Here is a 21697-nt window from a genome sequence, read left to right on the forward strand (position 1 = left end):
AACCAGCGTGGGTAGTGAGGATGGCCCTGTACCGTCAGAATTCGTGGCCTGTGGTACCGTGCGTTCAAGCAGGGTTTGCAACGCCACGGCGAACCGACCCAACAGGTGATCCTGCTGATCAAGTCTGGCAACCAGCGTGGGTAGCGAGGATGGCCCTGTACCGTCAGAATTCATGGCTTGGTCCTAATGTCACGGAACCATGAACCAGACGTACAACAACAGATAAGTGAAAATAAGACAGCTTTATTGAAAAACAAGCTATAAAGCAAAAGTCCAAACGGATGGCGAAACCGATGCAGAGTCTTTGCGAAGCCAGGGGTCAGGAACCAGCAGGGTAGTCAGACGAAGCCAGGATCAGGAACCAACAGGGTAGTCAGACGAAGCCAGGATCAGGAACCAACAGGGTAGTCAGACGAAGCCAGGAACAGGAACCAGAAGTAGCAGCAGTCTTAGTAGCATGTGAACACAGGAGGACCAAGCAGGGAACTGAAGCCACAGACCTCCTATATATATGAGCTAGGCATCCAGCTCCTCCCAGTGGGAAGGAGGAGCCGCAGGGTGGGAGGCTACAAGAAACCCAGAAACCAAGATGGCCGCCAGCACATGTCAAACGAAGGAGAACAGCAAGAAGGTAAGACCATGACACACCCTTTACCATATTGGGCGATGACTCCTCCGGCTAGGCAGGTCTGCACGTGGCGCGCTTTCCCGCGCGGTGCTGTAACTCTTCCCCTGGCATGCTCTTCTACTTTAGCCCACAGGGAAGTAGCTGCTAAGCAGATCATGTCACTTGCCAGACATGCATCCACTCTTCTCAATTGCACTAGGGCCACAACTGCGTCTTCCTTCACTGAAACCAGCTGTCCCTCCTTGCTTGGCAAGAGTAATATGCCGCTGTCAGTCGCACGGTCGATAGTTCTCTTCCTAGTGACACATGTGCAATTCACATCTTCCATACTGTCTCCAACGCTAGCCCCACTGCCCCTCTCGGCATGGCCGACTACGATCCTCACAGTATCGGTGCAATCACTATACAGATTAAATGTCCCGCTGTCAAATGCACGGTCAACATCAGTCCACATAGCTTGCATGTACACCCGGCCCCTGGCACCTCTCTTCCCGTGCCCCCGGCCTCCATCTTCACCGTCCCCACTTGGACCTCTTCCCGTTAAGCAGTTGCAGCGTTCATGCACTTTTATACTTTTTCCACCGGCTATCCATTTTCTGACAGCAGAATACATTTCATGGTCCATATCAAAAGTTCTCATCAGATTGCAGGTTTTACTTGAACATTTGCGTTGCCACAAGAAACCCTCCATATGCACTTCTAGCTTCATCCCATTCTCCCTGCCTCCCGCAGATCCGGCCTTACACTTGGCTTGGTACTTGAACAACAGTTCTTGGCACAAAAATGGACTTTGCTGACTTTTTCTTCTGCTGTTGCCAGGGGCAACCGGCCCAGTAACCAATGGCAAAATCCCAGATGAGCCCCCAAATGTAGCAATATTTTCAGGCTTTGGGCCTGATATGGTTCTGCCATCGTTACCTGTAACACTTCCAACACATTTAAGTTGAAAACCCAAGTGTGAGAACTGAGACAATGACCATTCCGGCATCTTTGGTTTGTTTTGTTTATTTTGTAATAGGGGTGGGAGAAGGGAATGAGTGGGATACTCCTCTGGCGCAACTAGGTTCAACTGGGACACTGTACAGAAAAATGCCTGTTAGCGCTGTCTTGACGCCAGCTGAATGCCAGCCAACGCTCCCTGGCGCTTAAAGATTCTGTTCTGCTGAACTGTGCTGAAACTTCGACTTTAATCCTCAGATACAGGACTGTAAGACATTTGACTCCTGACACTCTGTTTAGCTCAAAAGTGCAGTGAACAGCTCCCTCCAGCCCTTCACTGACTGAGGTAGCTCCTTGTAACTGCTTGTGCTGCTGCAACTCTTAACACTGTACACTTAACTCTTCAGGGCCCAACCACTGTCACCCCCTCTACACTTCAGGGTCCTCTTCACTAGGCAACCTCTCTAACACTTCAGGGTCCTCTTCACTAGGCACACCCTCTAACACTTCAGGGTTCTCTTCACTAGGCACCCCTTTAACACTAGCTGGCTCCTGGATCCCTGGGACCTTCACCAGAGTGGTCCCCTCTACACTTCAGGCAGACCCTCAGGGGGCATGCTTTCCTGGAACTGAACCCCTCTATCTCCACTAATCCTCGGCACACCGGATCCTCTCTGCAGCTCAGCTCTCTCTCTGGACTCTCAGGCAGCCACCCTAGACACCCGAACCTTCTGACAGGAGGAGAGACAGCCGTACCCTCCCTCCTGGGACTCTGCTTCCCGCAAAAGACGCTGCGTCATGCGTTCCCCTCAAACTTATATCCACTCCCAGAATCCTCTGTTGCAGAATCTGCCTTCTGGGGTAGATACAGGCCTGAATGAGCCACTGATTGGGTTTCCTCCACTGCCCAATGAGAATTCTCTCATGGAGCCAGTGGGGAGACTCCCCTCTCAGCAGTCACACCTGGGAGACATGACAGCCCAGCTGAAAATCATGGCCCTGCTGTTAGACAGCCAAGGCCCATTATGCTTTTACCTAGCACCTACCTTGTAGGGTGCTACAAGTAGATAAAAGGAAGTATACTCACAAATAAATAAATTTGGTCAGAGGAAGAAGGGATCTTTACTCAAAACGCATTAGCCATCTGGAAGGTCCTGGGGTTTGCTGAAAACAGTCTCGGTGATCTGGTTGCTTTGTGTCTACTATGGACTCTGATATGTTTTTATCACTCATTTGTTTGTGAGCATACTTCTTTTTATCTACTATTAAAGATACCACTTGGGTAACACGCAAGGCTGGTGCACGCTCTCTTTTTTGTTTTACAGTGTTCCTTTTAATCTCTGTCAGGTGTTGCTAGTTCCTTGCCCTTTTTTTAATGAGGTTTTTACTACAGTCATTCAAGACTTCATGGCCCAAATCACCCATTTATTGGTTTGTTAAATTTGGTGTTATCGCTCTCACTCTCTCAAACTGGTCACTGAAAGTTCAACACGGCACCTCATGGCAAAGAACTCTGAGGATCTGAAAAAAAGAATTGTTGCTCTACATAAAGATGGTCTAGGCTATAAGAAGATTGCCAAGACCCTGAAACTGAGCTGCTGCATGGTGGCCAAGACCATACAGCAGTTTAACGGGACAGGTTCCACTCAGAACAGGCCTCGCCATGGTTGACCAAAAAAGTTGAGTGCAGGTGCTCAGCATCATATCCAGAGGTTGTCTTTGGGAAATAGACATATGAGTGCTACCAGCATTGCTGCAGAGGTTGAAGGGGTGGGGGGTCAGCCTGTCAGTGCTCAGAGCATACGCTGCACACTGCATCAAATTGGTCCCAGAAAGAAACCTCTTCTAAAGATGATGCACAAGCAAACAGTTTGCTGAAGACAAGCAGACTAAGGACATAGATTACTGGAACAATGTCCTGTGGACTGATGAGACCAAGATAAACGTATTTGGTTCAGATGGTGTCAAGCGTGTGTGGCGGCAACCAGGTGAGGAGTACAAAGACAAGTGTGTCTTGCCTACAGTCAAGCATGGTGGAGGGAGTGTCGTGGTCTGGGGCTGCATAAGTGCTGCCGGCACTGGGGTGCTACAGTTTATTGAGGGAACCATGAAACCCAACATGTACTATGACATACTGAAGCAGAACCTGATCCCCTCCCTTGGGAGACTGGGCCGCAGGGCAGTATTACATTATGATAATGACCCCAAACACACCTCCAAGATGACCACTGCCTTGCTAAAGAAGCTGAGTGTAAAGGTGATGGACTGGCCAAGCCAAGTATGTCTCTAGACCTAAACCCTATTTAGCATCTGTGGGGCACACCCAAATGGAAGGTGGAGGAGCACAGAGTCTCTAACATCCACCAGCACTGTGATGTTGTCATGGAGAAGTGGAAGAGGACTCCAGTGGCAATCTGTGAAGCTCTGGTGAACTCCATGCCCAAGAGGGTTAAGGCAGTGCTGGAAAATAATGGTGGCCACAAAAAATATTGACACTTTGGGCCTAATTTGGACATTTCCACTTAGGGGTGTAGTCACTTTTGTTGCCAGCGATTTAGACATTAATGGCTGTGTGTTGAGTTATTTTGAAGGGACAGAAAATTTACACTGTTATACAAGCTGTACACTCACTACTTTACATTGTAGCAAAGTGTAATTTATTCAGTGTTGTCACATGAAAAGATATAATAAAATATTTACAAAAATGTGAGGGGTGTACTTACTTCTGTGACATACTGTACCTGTTTGAGGTGAATTTTGCACAAAAGTGGTCCACCCCCATTGTGAATCCAGCAGTGTCCCACCTTTACAAACTAAGTAGTATACCAGTGAAGAGTGTACCTTTCTTTAGGAGCCAAATGATAAAAAGTTGAAAGCCCACTGTAGAACCCTGTTCTTACTGGTGAATCCTGCTGTTCACCCCATCTTGGCTGATTTTACTGTACCAAACCATGGCTGAATGATGAAAATCCCCTAAAAGTAATGTTATCATCACTGTTGCAGTTGATTCCTTGATTATAGAACACATTGAGGAAATGGCTGTAGCTTTGAACTTTAGTTGTGACGGTCAGCAGAAGGCTTCCAGATTTTTCTCTTGCATGGGTCTCCTGTCAGTGAACATGTATGGGACACTTTTTGGTTAGGTGCTGAACTGCAAAATTTGCTTCCAAGAAGCATCTGATGACTTTTGAGGGACAACATCTCTTTGTATCTACTCTTGATACCATTATCAAGGATGCTACTGGTGGCAAGAGCACCCTTATTCCTCAGCAGAAGAAGACTTGGGAACAAAGTCTGCCCTTTTTTATCTGTTAAGAAACGTGCCCTTTATTTTGCCACTCCTGCACCCTCCACATCAAACCTCCCAAGCTTTACTCCCAGTCTGGAACTGAAAGTCTGCCAAATCTTCAGACAAGCCTTCCTCATCATAAAGGTGCATCTCTACATTCCAGAGGGGGGACATTTATAAACCTTTGGGGACACTTGGACAGCTTACGTCTCAGATTCTTGGGTGCAGGACGTGGTATCTCTGGGATATAAACTAGGAGCTTTGCTCCCTGCCCCCTGTTTGGATTCTCACCTCCAAACTTTCTGTGTCATAGCACAGATTAGCAGAAATCCATAGAGCTCTGGTCTTCTGTATCAAGGTGGTCTTTGTCAGAATGAATTTAATAATTTTACTGCAACCTATTCACCATTCGTAGACCATGATATTTTGGATTTTAGAGCTCTGCATGTCTTTATTTGAACCCAGAATTTCTGCATGGAATCCACCAGGTCTGGTATTGCATCTCTTCACCAGAGAGCATGCCTGGCTTCTGTGGACATCAATTCTGTATACCTACATGTCCCTATATTTCCAGCACATCAGCGTTTTCTACACCTTGTTGTGGGGCCTCCACACTACAAGTTTGTGCCCCTGACCTTGGGCCTCTTGTCAGCACTTTGGGTGTTCACCAAGGTGCTGGCCTCAGTATTAGCCTTACTTCCCTCTTGTGGCATCCCTATTGTGGGATACTTAAACAACTTCCTGTTAAGGGAATAGTCAAAGCAGACTCAATCTGATAAAATTGCTTTGACTGTCCAGACATTACAGTGGTTCAGATGGATCCTGAACCTTTGGAAATTGTCACTGGAACCGACATTTCAGTTGGACTATCAGGGTATAGTCCTGGGAACAGCACAGTCCAGAGTATTTGTTCCACAGGGGACTTTCCAATCCCAAACTGAAGCCTCCAGGCCATGTGTTGCCCGACTCTTCACATTTGTATGGGTCTTGGGCCTGATTGTAGCCTCTGTTATGGCAGTTCTTATAGTTACATAGTTAGTGAGGTTGAAAAAAGACAGTCCATCCAGTTCAACCTATGATGTGTGTGTGTGTCTACTGTTAACCGTACATTGTATACCCCTGTATGTTGTGGTCTTTAAGGTGCCCATCTAATAGTTTTTTGAAACTATCAATGCTCCCTGCTGATATGACTGTTTGCGGAAGAGAATTCCACATCCTTACTGCTCTTACAGTGAAGAACCCCCTGCATATTTTAAGGTTAAACCGCCTTTCCTCTAGTTTTTGTGAGTGGCCACGTGTCTTATTGTATTTCCTTTCTCTGAATAGGTTTTTCCATATGCTAGGGTTGCCAGTACAATATTTGTAAATTGATATCATATCCCCCCTCAATCGTCTCTTCTCCAGAGAGAATAAGTTCAGTGCTTGTAGTCTTTCCTCATAGCTGATGTCCTCCATTCCCCTAATTATTTTTGTTGCCCTTCTCTGGACTTTCTCCAGTTCCAGCACATCCTTCCTGAGGACCGGTGCCCAGAACTGGACAGCATACTCCAGATGTGGCCGGACCAGAGTCTTGTAGAGTGGAAGAATAATCTCTTTATTTCTGGAGTGAATCCCCTTTTTTATACATCCCAGTATTCTGTTGGCTTTGCTTGCAGCGGCTTGGCATTGCATGCCACTGCCAAGCTTGTTGTCTACCAGTACCCCCCTTTTCCATCCTAGACTCACCCAGAGGTTCCCCCCCTAATGAGTAGCTTGCTTTCTGGTTTCTGGCACCCAGGTGCATTACTTTACATTTTACATTAAACCTCATCTGCCATGTAGTTGCCCACGGTGTAATCCAAAAATTATATTGCGCTATCTTAAAATGTGAGAATGAGCAGCTAACACCAATCACTAGACAAAAAAGTGATGAAAAATACAAAAAAAGAAAAATGTGTAGCGCTAAAAACTGAGGAAATGTCCGACAACATAAAAAGTCCAATTGAACCAGCAATAAGGTGCATAGAATAATGATAAGAAAAATACAATCATGAAAGATGGTGGCAAATGATGTGACCAAGTTGTGCAGCAAATCCCTCCACCAATAACGGTATAAATAAGATTGCTCTCACCAAATGGAAAGGACCCCAAATACCTTATGGCAAAGAGGTCAAACAGGCTTGAAGGAAATATTGTAGTGTCTCCACAGGATTCACCGTCCGCGGTGAGCAACGTGCCAATCACTGATGACGAGGATCAGACGGAGACTCCACTTCCCCAAGAGATGGTACATCAAAAAGACAAAAGGAGGAGCATATAGCATAATATTGCTAAAAATAAATGTGAAAAACTCATAGTGCAGCTAATCCCTACACCAGTGAAGGTATAAAAAAGATTGCGCTCACCGAATGAATAGGACTCCAAATGCCATATAGCATAGGAATCAAATCAAGCTTGAAAGAAGTGATGGAGTGTCCCCACAAGATTCACCGACCACGTTGGACAGCGTGTAGATCCCCAATAGATGAGAGCAATCACGAAATCCACTTCCACAATGGGGGGTGTATCAAAAAAGAAAAATGGGGGACATATAGCGTAATATTGCTAAAACAATTTATTTCTAAAAACGGCTGATACACTTACAAACTTCCATGACAGAAAAGCGTGTAGAGTATATAAAACAGCTGTGCTGACTGAGTCCTCTTAACATGTTTCGGCATACGTGCCTTTTTCAAAAGATATATCTTTTGAACAGTAAGCGTTTGTGGGGAACGGTGTCAAAGGCCTTTGCGAAATCCAGGTACACCACATCCACAGGCTTACCTTTCTCTAGGTGGCAGCTCACTTCATCATAGAAGGTTAATAGATTGGTTTGGCAAGATCGATTTTTCATGAATCCATGCTGTTTACTACTAATAATACCGTTTTCATTACTAAAGTCTTGTGCAGTTTTACTCCAGATCTCCACAATGCAACATTTTGTCTTTTAAAAAGTCCCTGGACAAATTAATATTTTTGGCACCAAGGACCAGGCTGTCCTTGGCCTGGTGGCTCAGGAATCTAGCCCTGGAATGGAGAAAGTCTGTCCTGCCTGTATGTTTCTGGAATATCCTCTCGACAGATGCTAGTCTGTCAAACTGAGGAGGACTCCTGGACACCCTGTTGATGCAGGGGATTTGGTCTTTAGAGGAGTCTCATCAACATCCTGGAACTTGGGGCGATTTGGCTGTCTCTGCAGCATTGGATCCTTCTAATGGAAGTGGTGTACATCAACCATTGGCAAGAAACCAGTAATCTCACCATGACATGAGAGATTGATTGGATCTTGTCATAGGCAGAACTTCATATTCCCACCTTTTCCACCCTGTACATTCCATGCATAGACAATAGGCAGATATATAGCCTACACCATGAGGTGTTCAAGGACCTTTGTCACAGATGGGGGACATTGAATCTGGATCTTCTTGCCTTCAGGTTCAACATCAAATGGGACGAGTTTGTGTGTAGGGGCGGAGATAGTCTAGTGGAACGTGGATGCTCTGGCGGCTCAAAGGACATCCTGATTTATGCCTTTCATCCTCTAAAACCTCTTCCTTGTTTGCTGTGCAGGATCGAGACTGAGAGCATTTTAGTGATCTTCATTGCTCATTGTCCAGGCCCAGGCAGATGTGGTATGCCAACCTTGTAAAACTCCTGGCAGATACTCCGTGGGCTCTGCTGCATCATCAAGATATTCTATTTAAAGGGCTAATTTGCTGTCCTGCTTTAAAGTCAGTGGCTTTAACGGCATGCTGGTTGAAGCCCATGATCTGAATGAAAAGGGCACATCTGGATTTATAACTCTGGATGCTAAAATTCTACTTCTTGCAAGGTCTATCACCAGACATAGATGGCATACTTCATTTGGTGCGAGTCTTGCTGTGTCACACCAGGACTTTGTGGGACAAATCCTCTCTTTCCTGCAGCTGGGTCCAGACCAGCATTCGGCTTTTTGTGTAATAAAGAGCTTTGTACAGAGAATTTTCCTATTTGCAACGCAAAGAATATGTCCATTTAAACATCCAAGGTAGTATTAGTGTAGGATTATGGATCACAGAGGTGGGTGTCTGTAAAAAACTTGGTGTAGTAGTACTTTATAGCTTGACAGTGACAATGGTCATGTTTTCTGTAGGAATCTTTGGATTAATCAGTGTGATGTTGTTGCATTTGATGTAGACATCACGTTCCAGTCAAGTCACATTTACCACCTTGTTGTCCTCTATATTTATGGCTTTGGTCCATGCAAAAATCCCTACTGGACTCCACCTCCTCCTGCCTGATAGAAATTAGCATTCAGGAGATCACAAGGGATGTAACAAGGTAATAGGTGGAGGAGCTGTGCATAAAGAGACAAGTGCTCTACAGGGATAGGTGGAGCTGTGCAAGGAGAGGCGGAGATGGACAGGCAGAAGCAATCGGAAGGCATGGCTCAGTGTTCTTCAACAACATGAATGGCAGTGCTTCCTGACTGCAGGGAACGTTGAGACGACCAGTCACCCAGTGTGCAGAGAGCAGCTGGTCACCTAAACAGAAAGTTTACATGTTAGGACCCTGCAAAGCATCTTTTGAACTATTGGCAGTGAGAGTGAATGTGTCAGACTAGAAAGGAAAATTGGCAGATTCAGCATAGTTGCATTAATGCATCGTCTTCCATCTGCCTGGAGTTCAGTTTAAAAATAGGAAATCCCTGTGCCCCTAGCATCCTGGAAACATGTACTTAGAAATGTAATGTTTTCTTACATGAAACTTCAAATCCTTATTACAGATTTAAAATTTTCATCCTGTTTCCCTTCCCAGGTGCTCGGGGTTACACCGGATCCAGACTGAGAGTGAAATAATTCTGCAGAGTGCTCAGTGTCTCCAGTCTTACCTGACTGATCTTCTTATAGCAATAGCCAAGTCAGTTAACACTTGTCCAGTTACCATACGAGCTACATTCCGGCAACTCTACAGGCGGGTGGAAGAGTGTTTTCCAGAGAATAAACATATGGTTTGTAAAGACAGTTTATCAGTTCATGAATCTGTTTGAATCACATACTTTCCCAACAGACTTGCCCCCCTTCATCATTAGGAAATGTAATAATGAGTTTTTATATTTATCAAACTGTCATCTTAAAACACATTTCATGCCTCTTTTAACCAGCTATTTACCAAGAGCAGCCTTTCTTAAGCAAGGTCCAGTGGAACACTGGATTTCTTCAGGAGATTGCTAGGGGTCTCTTGAGTAGAGAGAAGTGTAACAAAAGGATTTCTTCCACTGACCAACAATGCAAAGGCTCATCTCTTCTATTGACCACCAGTGTAAGGGTGCACCTCTCCTCTTGGTCACCATTGTAAAGGGAAAAATTTGCTACGATTTTCAGTGTAATGGGGTGCACTCTTATACTGCTAATCATTGTAAAGAGAGACTCCAATGACCACTAATGCACTAATACATGTTTCAAATTTGCCTTTATTGAAAACTCTTGCAGATAATAAGCATAAAATACTTGGGAATATACATAAAAAATAAATAAATACATAATAACAAAAACAATTTGAGCAAAACAAATTTTGCACTGAAAACAAAAGATGGTTTTATGCCAAAAGACAAATCCCATAAATAAATACAGTGTGGTTGATTTACTAAAACTGGAGAGTGCAAAATCTGGTGCGGCTCTAAATTGAAAGCAATCAGCTTCCAGGTTTTTTTTAATAAAAGCTTAATTAAACAAGCTGAAGTTAGAAGCTGCACCAGATTTTGCACTCTCCAGTTTTAGTAAATATACCCAGTATGTCATTACTGGTAGGAAAAAAAAAAACGAAAGAATCCTACCACTACACCAGACTTCAAGGTCAAGAAACAAACCCATGCCAATCGTGCATGCAGCTCTTCTTCAAAAAGAAGATACTAAACAATAAAAACTAAGAGAGTAAAAAGAACAGTGTAAATAAAAAAGCTACCCATCCAGAGACAGTTCACCAAAGGAAGGTCTGATATTTCTCCATGCCCTTATCCAGGTGTCATTTTTTCACTACTCCCAATGTAAAGGAATACTACTTTCTACTGTCCTGCCATTATTATTTTTAATTTGACCATAGATGTATCGAAATTCAGCAGGGACCGGCTGAATTTCGATCCATGTTTGGTCACTTCTAACAATCGACTTCTGTCAAATGGGAATGTTGGAATTGTTTTCTTGATCAGTGGTTGCAGCCGCCGATCAATGTATTTTGATAGCAGAGTCCCCTTTGTCAGAATATAATGTTTCAGTATGCAGAATTCCTCCATCTTACCTTGCTTATAAATAGAGGAATCCATTTTTTTTTCTATTCATTTTAGATTTTAAATGATGATTGCTAAAAGTAAAGCTGTTGTATAATGGAGTGTTAAATAATTATTCCTTTAATAATAAATCTACAACTTACTGATCATTCTACTGCACCATAATATTTTTTAGCAGATATTCTCTAAGACCCCCAGATTAGCTCAATTTAAAAAGGTTATGAAAGGCCGATCTAAAGAGTTATATAGTTTCAAGAAAAATGTAAAAAATAGATATTCTATCTTTGTTTTCCAATATTTTGGAAAGAGATATTGATTTGTTGTTGTCCACCATTTGGAAAGTATAATTTGAGCACACAGGGTTAATTTAAAAATGTAAACATACAGTGCATCTGGAAAGTATTCACAGCGCTCCACTTTTTCCACATTATGTTATGTTAAAGCCCTTATTCCAAAATGGATTACATTTATTATTTACCTCAAAATTGTACAAACAATACCCCATAATGACAACGTGAAATAAGTTTGTTTGAAATCTTTGCAAATTTATGAAAATGAAAAAAAATCACATGTACCTTTGCCATGACATTTAAAAAAGCCAGATGGTCACTCTGACAGAGCTCCAGCATTTCTCTTTGGAGAGAGGAGAACCTTCCAGAAGAACAACCATCTCTACAGCACTCCACCAATCAGGTCTGTATGGTAGAGTGGCCAGACAGAAGCCACTCCTCAGTAAAAGGCACATAATAGCCCGCCTGGAGTTTGCCAAAAGGCACCTGAAGGACTCTCGGACTATGAGAAACAAAATTCTCTGGTCTGATAAAACAAAGATTGAACTCTTTGACCTGAATGGCAAGCATCATGCCTGGAGAAAACCAGGCTCCACTCATCACCTGGCCAATACCATTCCTACAGTGAAGCATGGTGGTGGCATCATCATGCTGTGGGGATGTTTTTCAGCAGCAGGAACCGGAAGACTAGTCAGGATTGAGGGAAAGATGAATGCAGCAAAGTAAAGAGACATCCTTGATGAACACCTGATCCAGAGCGCTCTGAACTTCAGACTGGGGCAAAAGTTTATCTTCCAACAGGACAAAGACCCTAAAGCACACAACCAAGGTAACAAAGGAGTGGCTACAGGACAACTCTGTGAATGTCCTTGTGTGGCCCAGTCAGAGCCCAGACTTGAACTCAATTGAACATCTCGGAAAAGATATGAAAATGGCTTTGCACTGACGCTCCCCATCCAACCTGATGGAGCTTGAGTGATCCTGCAAAGAAGAAAGGGAGAAACTGCCCAAAAAATTGGTGTGCCAAGCTTGAAGCATCATACTCAAAAAGACTTGAGGCTGTAATTGGGGCCAAAAGTGCTTCAAAAAAGTACTAGGCAAAGGCTATGAATACTTATGTACATGGAATTTTTTATTTTTTTAATTTTAATAAATTTGAAAAGATTTTAAACAAATTTCTTTCATTTTGTCATTATGGGGTATTGTTTGTAAAATTTTGAGGAAAATAATGAACTTAATCAATATTGGAATAAGGCTGTAACATAACAAAATGTGGAAAAGTGAAGCGCTGTGAATACTTTCCGGATGCACTGTAGACATTTGATTCACCAGTGCTATTTTATTTTGTGCCAGTTTATCTAGTTAAGCTTTTCATTTTGGCTGTATGTTGGTGATAAATATCAGCTAGTCTCTAGCATTGTGTAGAACACCTGCACTTAGAAATGGCCTTTGCAGTAAAGTAATGGAGAAGCCAATGATGGCATACAAAATGTAGTATCCAGTAACAACCAATCAGATTTCACTTTAGGGATATCAGAGCAATGAAAAAGGAATCCTGATCAATTGACATGGGTTGCTGCGCTTAGGATACTATTTTTGTCCTTGCCCTGAAGGCAGTACAACAAATAGCAATACCCATTTGTTTATAAGGCAAAGAAAAAACCCTGGGAATTATTTTCAAGAAATAAATTTTTCACATAGCAACAAGTACAGGGGGAACAGTTTATTTCTTCAACTACACAAATGAAAATGAGTTTTGCACCATAACAACCAATCAAATTCCATGCTTTATTTTCCGCACACAAATTTCAGAAATACCTAACAAAATCCTAATAGAATGTGCTGGGCAAAAATCCAAAATGCCCCAAAAAGTATAAATTATGATTATTTTTTTTAATATGTCTGGAACCTCCTAGGAACAAGATAAACCATGTAATTGGCTGGATAGATATTGAGGAGATTATTCTATAGTTGCTGAATATTGGTGCTGAAGTGTTTTTTGACTGTTTACATGGTTTATTATATACATTGTATGTTTAGCTTGACACTCCTCTGGTTTATGTGTTGTAATTATTTCTATTCAAAGTAAAATGTCATGATTTAATTCTGTTGGTCATTTTTTTTTTGGTCTTTTTGTTTTCCAGAATGTGAAGTTTATTGCTGTTACCAGTTTCTTGTGTCTTCGGTTTTTTTCTCCTGCTATCATGTCTCCTAAGCTTTTCCATCTCAGAGAAAAACACGCAGATGCTCAGACCAGTCGGACACTGCTGCTCTTAGCTAAGGTAACATCTGTTTATATCAAATGTAATACAGAGAATGCACAAAGATTACTTTATATTGCAGTGCCATACAAGTCTAACTATAATAAGCAACACATGAAATCTGTTAGCAAATGTGTCTGGTGCTGTATTTAGCCTTGTTCTAATAATAAATAAAGGTTGTAGTGTATTTTTGAAAGATCCTATTCAAAGAAAGAATGTAGGAATTAATCAATATAAAATGTCAACTTATTGCTGTCTGCTTCTTGGTTTTATATGCACAATGAGGAAGAAAAAGATATGTTCAATAAAGATTTTGGTATATAGTCAAAAATAAGTCAGTGTTAAAGTCACCTACAGTGCCTTTGAAAAAATATTCTTACCCCTTGAAATTTTCCACATTTTGTCATGTTACAATCAAAAAACGTAAATGTATTTTATTGGGATTTTATGTGATAGACTAACACAAAGTGGCACATAATTGTGAAGTGGAAGGAAAATGATAAATGGTTTTCACATTTTATTACAGATAAATATCTGAAAAGTGTGGTGTGCATTTGTATTCAGCCCCCATTACTCTGACACCCCTAACATAAATCTAGTGGAACCAATTGCCTTCAGAAGTCACCTAATTAGTAAATAGAGTCTATCTGTGTGTAATTTAATCTCAGTATAAATAAAGCTGTTCTGTGAAGCCCTCCGAGGTTTGTTAGAGAACCTTAGTGATAAAACAGCATTGTGAAGGCCAAGGAACACACCAGACAGGTCAGGGATAACATTGTGGAGATGTTTAAAGCAGGGATAGGTTATAAAAAATATCCCAAGCTTCGAACATCTCATGAAGCACTGTTCAATTCATCATCCGAACATGGAAAGGGTATGGCACATCTTCAAACCTACCAAGACATGGCTGTCGACCTAATCTGACAGGCTGAGCAAGGAGAGCATTAATCAGAGAAGCAGCCAAGAGGCCCATGGTAACTCTGGAAGAGCTGCAGAGATCCACAGCTCAAGTGGGAGAATCTGTCCTCAGGACAACTATTAGTCGTGCACTCCACAAATCTGACCTTCATGGAAGAGTGGCAAGAAAAAATCCATTGTTGAAAAAAGCCATAGGAAGTCCCAGTTGCAGTTTGTGAGAAGCCACGTGGGGGAACACAGCAAACGTGGAAGTTGGTGTCCTGGTCAGATGAGACCAAAATTTAACTATTTGGCCTAAAAGCAAGATGCTATGTGTGGTGGAAAACTATCACTGCATATCACCCCGAACACACCATATCCACCTGGAAACATTGTGGTGGCAGCATCATGTTGTGGGGATGCTGTTCCTCAGCAGAGACAGGGAAGCTAGTCAGAGTTGATGGGAAGATTGATGGAGCAAAATACAGGGCAATCTTAGAAGAAAACCTGTTAGAGTCTGCAAAAGACTTGAGACTGGGGCAGAGATTCACTTTCCAGCAGGATAGCTACCCTAAAAATATAGCCAGAGCTACAATGGAATGGTTTAGATCAAAGCATATTCATGTGTTAGAATGGCCCAGTCAAAGTCCAGACTAAAACCCAATCGAGAATATGTGGCAAGACTTGAAAATTGCTGTTCACAGATGCTCTCCATCCAATCTGACAGAGCTTGAGCTATTTTGCAAAGAAAAATGGGCAAAAATGTCACTCTCTAGATGTGGTAGAGACATACCTAAAAAGACTTGCAGCTGTAATTGCAGCGAATGGTGGTTCTACAAAGTATTGACTCAGGGGGGCTGAATATAAATGCACGCCGCACTTTTCACATATTTATTTGTAAAAAATTTTGAAAATGATTTATCATTTTTCTTCCAATTCACAATTATTTGCCACTTTGTGTTGGTCTATCACATAAAATCCCAATAAAATACAATTCCGTTTTTTGTTGTAACATGACAAAATGTGGAACATTTCAAGGGGTGTGAATACTTTTTCAAGGTACTGTATGTCAGACCAAGTGCATTAAATTATTTATTCTAATAATCCCCTACTATCCTCTGTAGTTGTAGAGAAATTCATCTACACCATGGGGAAATTTATATTCAAAATTTATGGCACAGGCACAGAAATTACAGCTCCTTTTCCCCTATTTTTTCTGGTAGCAGTGACTTGGCAGTCTTCTAACATAACCAAACAGCACATGCTGGACTGAAACCCAACTCTCTGCTGTGATCTTTGAGCATAAATTACTTGACTATATATATATATATATATAGTGTCTATATTTAGTTAGGTCATTAATGACTTGTTTTAAATATCTTTTACTGAAAGTTAAGAATGTGTGTAAAAAATATATTTCTATAGTCTGGGCACAGTCCCTCTGATAGTGGCCAGCACTATTAAGGGCTGTAAAATTGGACCAGAGCTGGTTATATCTTCCCATGAGAGCTCTCTCCTCCTTCTTCCTCCACCAAAAAGGTTTTCACTCTTGTTTGTATGGTACTTTTTGGCCTGATTACTTTGACTTCTGGTGGTAGTGGTGGAATTTTAGAGTGTTTTTGCTGTTTACAGGTGTGACTAGATGGAAAACTTGGGGTTCCTGCAATGATTTGTGAGCATGCTAGTCAAATTTGGAGGACACATGATGGACTGAGATACCTCATATAACGATCATCCTCCCTTTTTCCTTTACCTTTGGTACCCCTGTCCATGACTAAGACTTTACCTCTGTGCCTCCATAATGTGAGCTTGTTGCCTTGAAGGTACTAGTAGATTAGTTTCAGGAAGAGTGTGGCATATTTATTATTAGGTTATTCAGCACATAGGAACACCATTGTAAGTGACACCAACTTTTTTTAACATCTAACCTTTGCACTGTTGCCATATACTGTATATTGTATGTGCAGTACATTGGTAAGTTTGTGGGGATCTAGATTACTACAGATGACAGGACTTAATTTATAACGGCACCTCTAAAATTAATTGGGGCTTAACCTAGCCCTCCTGATCAAGCTTGTCAAATATAAAGACCTTAGTTGCCGTACTTCACCATTTCCCTGTCCTCCCCTACAGTCTGGCCTCCAGATGTGGTTGCCTGTGAAGTGTACATGCATACAGAATGCATGAGCATAAAGAATAACAGGTGCCAGATCATTATTTCGGTACTTGGGTTTGGGACACACCACACAGGGCAGTATCTTTCTTCTCCACCCATACCCTTTACAGAGTCTTCGTTTTGCAGTATTTAGGTAAACATAAAAGTAAATGCTAGCATTAGGAATATTAAAACAATAAATATATCTACTTGCATTTCTACAAACATTACCAAATAATCAGTAACTATAACAAATTAGGAAAATGCAGCTATAAAAATATATTTTCATTTATTACAATTTAAAAATTAATATTTTATTTTAGGCAATACAGAATGTTGGTAACATGGATGCTCCAGCAAGTAGAGCCAAAGAATCATGGATGGCTCCACTACAGCCAAGCATTCAGCAAGGAGTTTCACAACTGAAGGAATTCATTATCAAACTTATAGATATTGAAGAGAAGGAAGGTAATAGTGATCTATAACAACAATTTTATAAAAAAATAAATAAATACTAAGAAAGTGAGAAAACACAACAAAATTAAGACAGTAAGGGGTTGATTTACTAAAACCGGAGAATGCTAAATCTGGTGCAGCTCTGCATAGAAACCAATCAGATTATAGGTTTATTTTTTTTGGCAAAGCTTAATTGAACAAGCTGAAGTTAGAAACTGATTGGCTACCATGCACAGCTGCACCCAATTTTGCACTCTCTGGTTTTAGTAAATCAACCCCTAAAAGTCTATGTAAAGTCAAAGTTATATTAATAGATAATATCCGGTTTAAAGTGATACGTGTTATTGATGAAATGTTCTAATTAGGTGACGTTATCTGCAGAGCAAAATTTGTTTGGTTATCTCCACCATTCTCAGAATTTGCTGAAAATGAGCACCGAAATTGCTCAGGGCAGATTACTAAATATGCTAAACTTTAAAAAGTTGATATTCCCCATATAAACATAAGCTTTGTTAATTAGATTATATTTATTATATTGGCTTTTATCTTGCAGAGCTAGATCTACAGAAGTCACTAAATCTTCAGAGCTTTACTGTCAAAGAAGGTCAGTTAATGGTCTACAAAACTAAATGCAAAGGATACCTACTGACTTCATCTTTCAAAAAGCTTTTCCTCTCACTAACTGCTGATGCCTTAAATTTTGCCAAGACTCAGTTTTCAAAGGTAAAAAATATAAAATATCTTTTATTTGCATATTCTTTAATCCTTGTAATGAACAAACTTTTTGTAAACTTAATTAGTGCATTTTTATGGGAAAGCACAGTCCAATCAAAGGTCGCTGATGTGAAACTTACCATTTTTTTGCACTAAATCCAGTTTTTACTGGAGCAGTGCAAAATAATTTTGTGATCTCCATGAATTACATTTTTACAGAAACCACAACACTGCTTACATAAAATATTAGACATGAGGGTTGTATAAACTATACCAGTTTCATTTCTAGCCTATTTACTGGGCACCCCTCTGAGTTCCCATCAAACTCCCTTTTTCTTGTGTAATTATTGGCTCTAGGAACACCACCTTCTTTTTTGTGAGTCTGTTGGAAATAGACTACTCAGCTGTCACGATACATTAGGAAAGTTGTTTATTTTCTTAAAGTAAAGCAAAACATACGAAATAGGATAAAACAAAAAAAAAATGGACAGAAGGAGAGAGAGAAGTGTTACGTGTCTTTAGAGTGTAAGATGTTCTTTTCTAGTCTCTGCTTAATCTATAAATATAATTGTCTTTTATACTCTATTACTTTATGTAAACACGATGTCAGCAAAAAGTGTGTCCCAAGAAGGTAGTAATTCTAAATATAAAAGTAACACCCACTCTTGCATATATGGTTTGAATCTATAGTAAGACACATAAGCCCACCCAACATACTGATATAGAAACTCAGAATACAAATACATACATAGCAAAATGGCTTCTCTGTCCTTGAAAGACATATCGAAGTAACCTTCAAAAACTAACATAATACATTATAACATTCATATGTATTTCAGAGACTTGTATCATTTAAAATAATATTAAAATCAAAATCTCTAACAATTACCCCCAATGCACTATAATCAACTAATTAAAAGTGCATTGATCTTAAATAAGAAATGTCTCTGATCATCTTTTTTTTTTTTTTTTACAATACAAACAAATTATAACAAACAATATAATAAACAATTAAAAAAATGGGATTTGTCAGATAATGTACATAAGCACTTCTCCAAAACACGGAGATTTTCCTGTGGAAAATGTAACTATTTCATTCCATCAAGAAGCTATAAATCATTATATTATTTATTAATTTTAGTTAGTTTTCCATCCAAATGATGTAATATCATCAAAGATTTTCTTCCTTCAATCTCATACATTTATTTAACTTTTTGTAAAACTCATCTTTGACCATATCATGTAACTATTTTCCTATTTCAATGTAAGGAAGAAGTAAATAATATCTTTGATATGTTAAATTATATTACCCTGTAACATAAATGATTAATTAATAAATAAAATCTCTTCTATCCCAGGAACTTTCCATAACTAAATGATTCATACAATATAAGCCTTTATACATTATCTTTCACACCAAACAATTATAAGTATGATAAGTAATCATAACTCTCCATTATTCAATTGCCATATTCATTTTTATATATTTATATATCTATCTATGCAAACAAGCAACTATTTTCTATGCTCTTTTTTCAACATTCTGTATTATTTAGTTCAACTGTAACTCTGTTTGAGCACATTAAATCAGATCCTTCTACTCCACACAAGCCTGTATGTACATTACCTATATATTTTTTCATCTAGATATAATTAGAATCTGTTTCAATAGAAGTATATATCCATAAGTCATGTAAAATTCCTTAATCTATTCTTTTTAAAATAAGATACATCTATCCTCTAATTGATAATAATGCTATTATCAATACATCCTTGTACATCCTTGTTATAGCAACTCATCCATCTAACTTTCCCAAGTTGTGTGTGTTCTAGCAAAATTAGTAAAATAAAATAAATTCTATTTTTACAAGTTTATCATGATATGTGTTTCTGTAAAATAATTAAGAAGCCTAGATGTAATAACTATATTGTAAACTAAACTAGTATCATTATTATTAGCTGTTGCTGTGATATCAATCTTCCAAGAATCTAAAGACTAACAAAGCTTTTGTAGGAGAAAGTATCACATTTCAATGTCAACATGGAGTCACTTATGTTTCCTTCTATCTTGTCACTGCCATCAAGATTAATACAGCAGATTTTACATATAATATTCCCATAACTGTATAATCCATTTTATTTGAATAAGCATCACAATGTGTAAAATATTTTCAAGCTCTAAACACTCTTATTCTCCTATATCAGACAATTCATAAAACAATGCATGTATGAGAATCGCATCCCAACTACCCCTCTCATAATGATCAATCGATCAGAATGTCTCTTATGAAACATGAAACAAGTCCATATGAGGAAAACGTTAAAGTCCATCCAAAAATGATAGTCCTTGAAAACCCAATTAGAAAGTAATGATGAAAGCAAAAACAAGGAAATAGTGACAAATGGAGATTTAGTTGTGCTTGTCTCGTGGTCATAGTAGAATTCAAAAGTCCAGAAAAAAATAAAATATTTTTTTTAAACTTAGAAATTAAAGACATCTCTAGGAAAGAAAGTGAAAACAAGTATCAAATTCTTATAAAAATTGATATGTTTTTCTTAAGTAATGTTCATTGATCAATATGGACCATTCTAGACTCATAGACCTTTCTGCATTGTTTACCCATTCTTTGAACAAAAAAAATTAACTATAGTCCCAATTAACTTAAGAATAACAAAATAAACCTTGCCAGTTGGCATCCCAAGTACCTTCAGATCTATAATTCTTAACCATAACTTGAGTTCCTGGAATAGACATTCTTTGTCCTGTCATCAACTCAAAAAGTGACAAACCTGTACTAGAAAATACTAAAGCTCTTAAGCTAAAATATGTCATGTAAATAAGTCACCCAATCTGTACTTTAGGTTTACCTTTTCCTTTTGGATTGTTCTATAAACAAATAAAACAAGAGTCAGAAGTTTGATACAAAGGGCTCTGAAAATAAGTATTTCAAAAATGTACTTTCATTAGCTCATACAAAAAAAACAGGTACTATATGTGCAAAAAGAAAATAATTCAATTTCAATAGCGTTCTGGCCATTATTGTTGAAGTATTAGTAGCCAATTGACCTTCAACATTTTTACAATAAATGTTATCTCCACTATCAGTCTGCACTGATTCTTTTTTTTCAAATTTTAATTTTTTAATTTTATTACAAAACAAAAAGGATTTTACATTTTACATTTCATAAGATAACAGCCAACTAAAGTAATATACAACAAGAAAATGCACATTTAGGAGTAGAAATATTTATCTTTATCCCCATCCTAACTTATGGTGGCCTGTTTTCTCTCTTTTCCCATGAAATGTCATTTTTTATACAATATAGCCTCTTACCTCAACCTACCTTTCCATTTCTCTTTCTTTTACCCCTCCCTACCCTTTCTTCCCCCATAAACAATAAACAACTATACCACCACTCCCCAAAAAAAAAAAAAAAAAAAAAAACCCCGATCCCTCCCCCCCTTCTTCTCAATTCCAATGGCAAACTTCTCGAACTTCCTTATTACTTTACTCTGAGAGTCTTCCCTTCTTCAGAGAGGATGAATACATTCCATCCCTCCCATGTCTGTCTATATCTCTCTCTATTATAGTTTGCTGTTAGGGTCAGATCTTCCATTTTATTTATTTCCTCTACTTTCTCTATCCAATCCCTTATAGAGAGTGGAGTATTTTTTTTCCACCCCAAAGGGATACATACTCTAGCTGCATTTGCTAAGTGACTTATTATTGATCTTTTGTATTTTTTTGTTGACATTGTTGATACCTGTAATAAAAAGAAGGCAG

At 39.5% G+C, this 21697-nt stretch overlaps 1 protein-coding gene across 2 annotated transcripts in view; it reads left to right on the plus strand.

Annotated features, from left to right (window-relative positions):
* Positions 1–21697, plus strand: part of LOC309547738 (ras GTPase-activating protein 4-like) — a 227785-nt gene that overhangs the window by 177585 nt on the left and 28503 nt on the right. For both annotated transcript variants that reach the window (XM_082247716.1, XM_082247715.1), the window contains exons 13-16: positions 9672–9864; positions 13574–13711; positions 17066–17210; positions 17752–17921. In XM_082247716.1, coding sequence (XP_082103842.1) covers positions 9672–9864; positions 13574–13711; positions 17066–17210; positions 17752–17921 — 646 coding nt within the window. The remainder of the gene's footprint in view (positions 1–9671; positions 9865–13573; positions 13712–17065; positions 17211–17751; positions 17922–21697) is intronic.

Source organism: Pelophylax lessonae (genome assembly GCF_965119305.1).
Source record: "Pelophylax lessonae genome assembly, chromosome: 2".
NCBI lineage: Eukaryota > Metazoa > Chordata > Amphibia > Anura > Ranidae > Pelophylax > Pelophylax lessonae.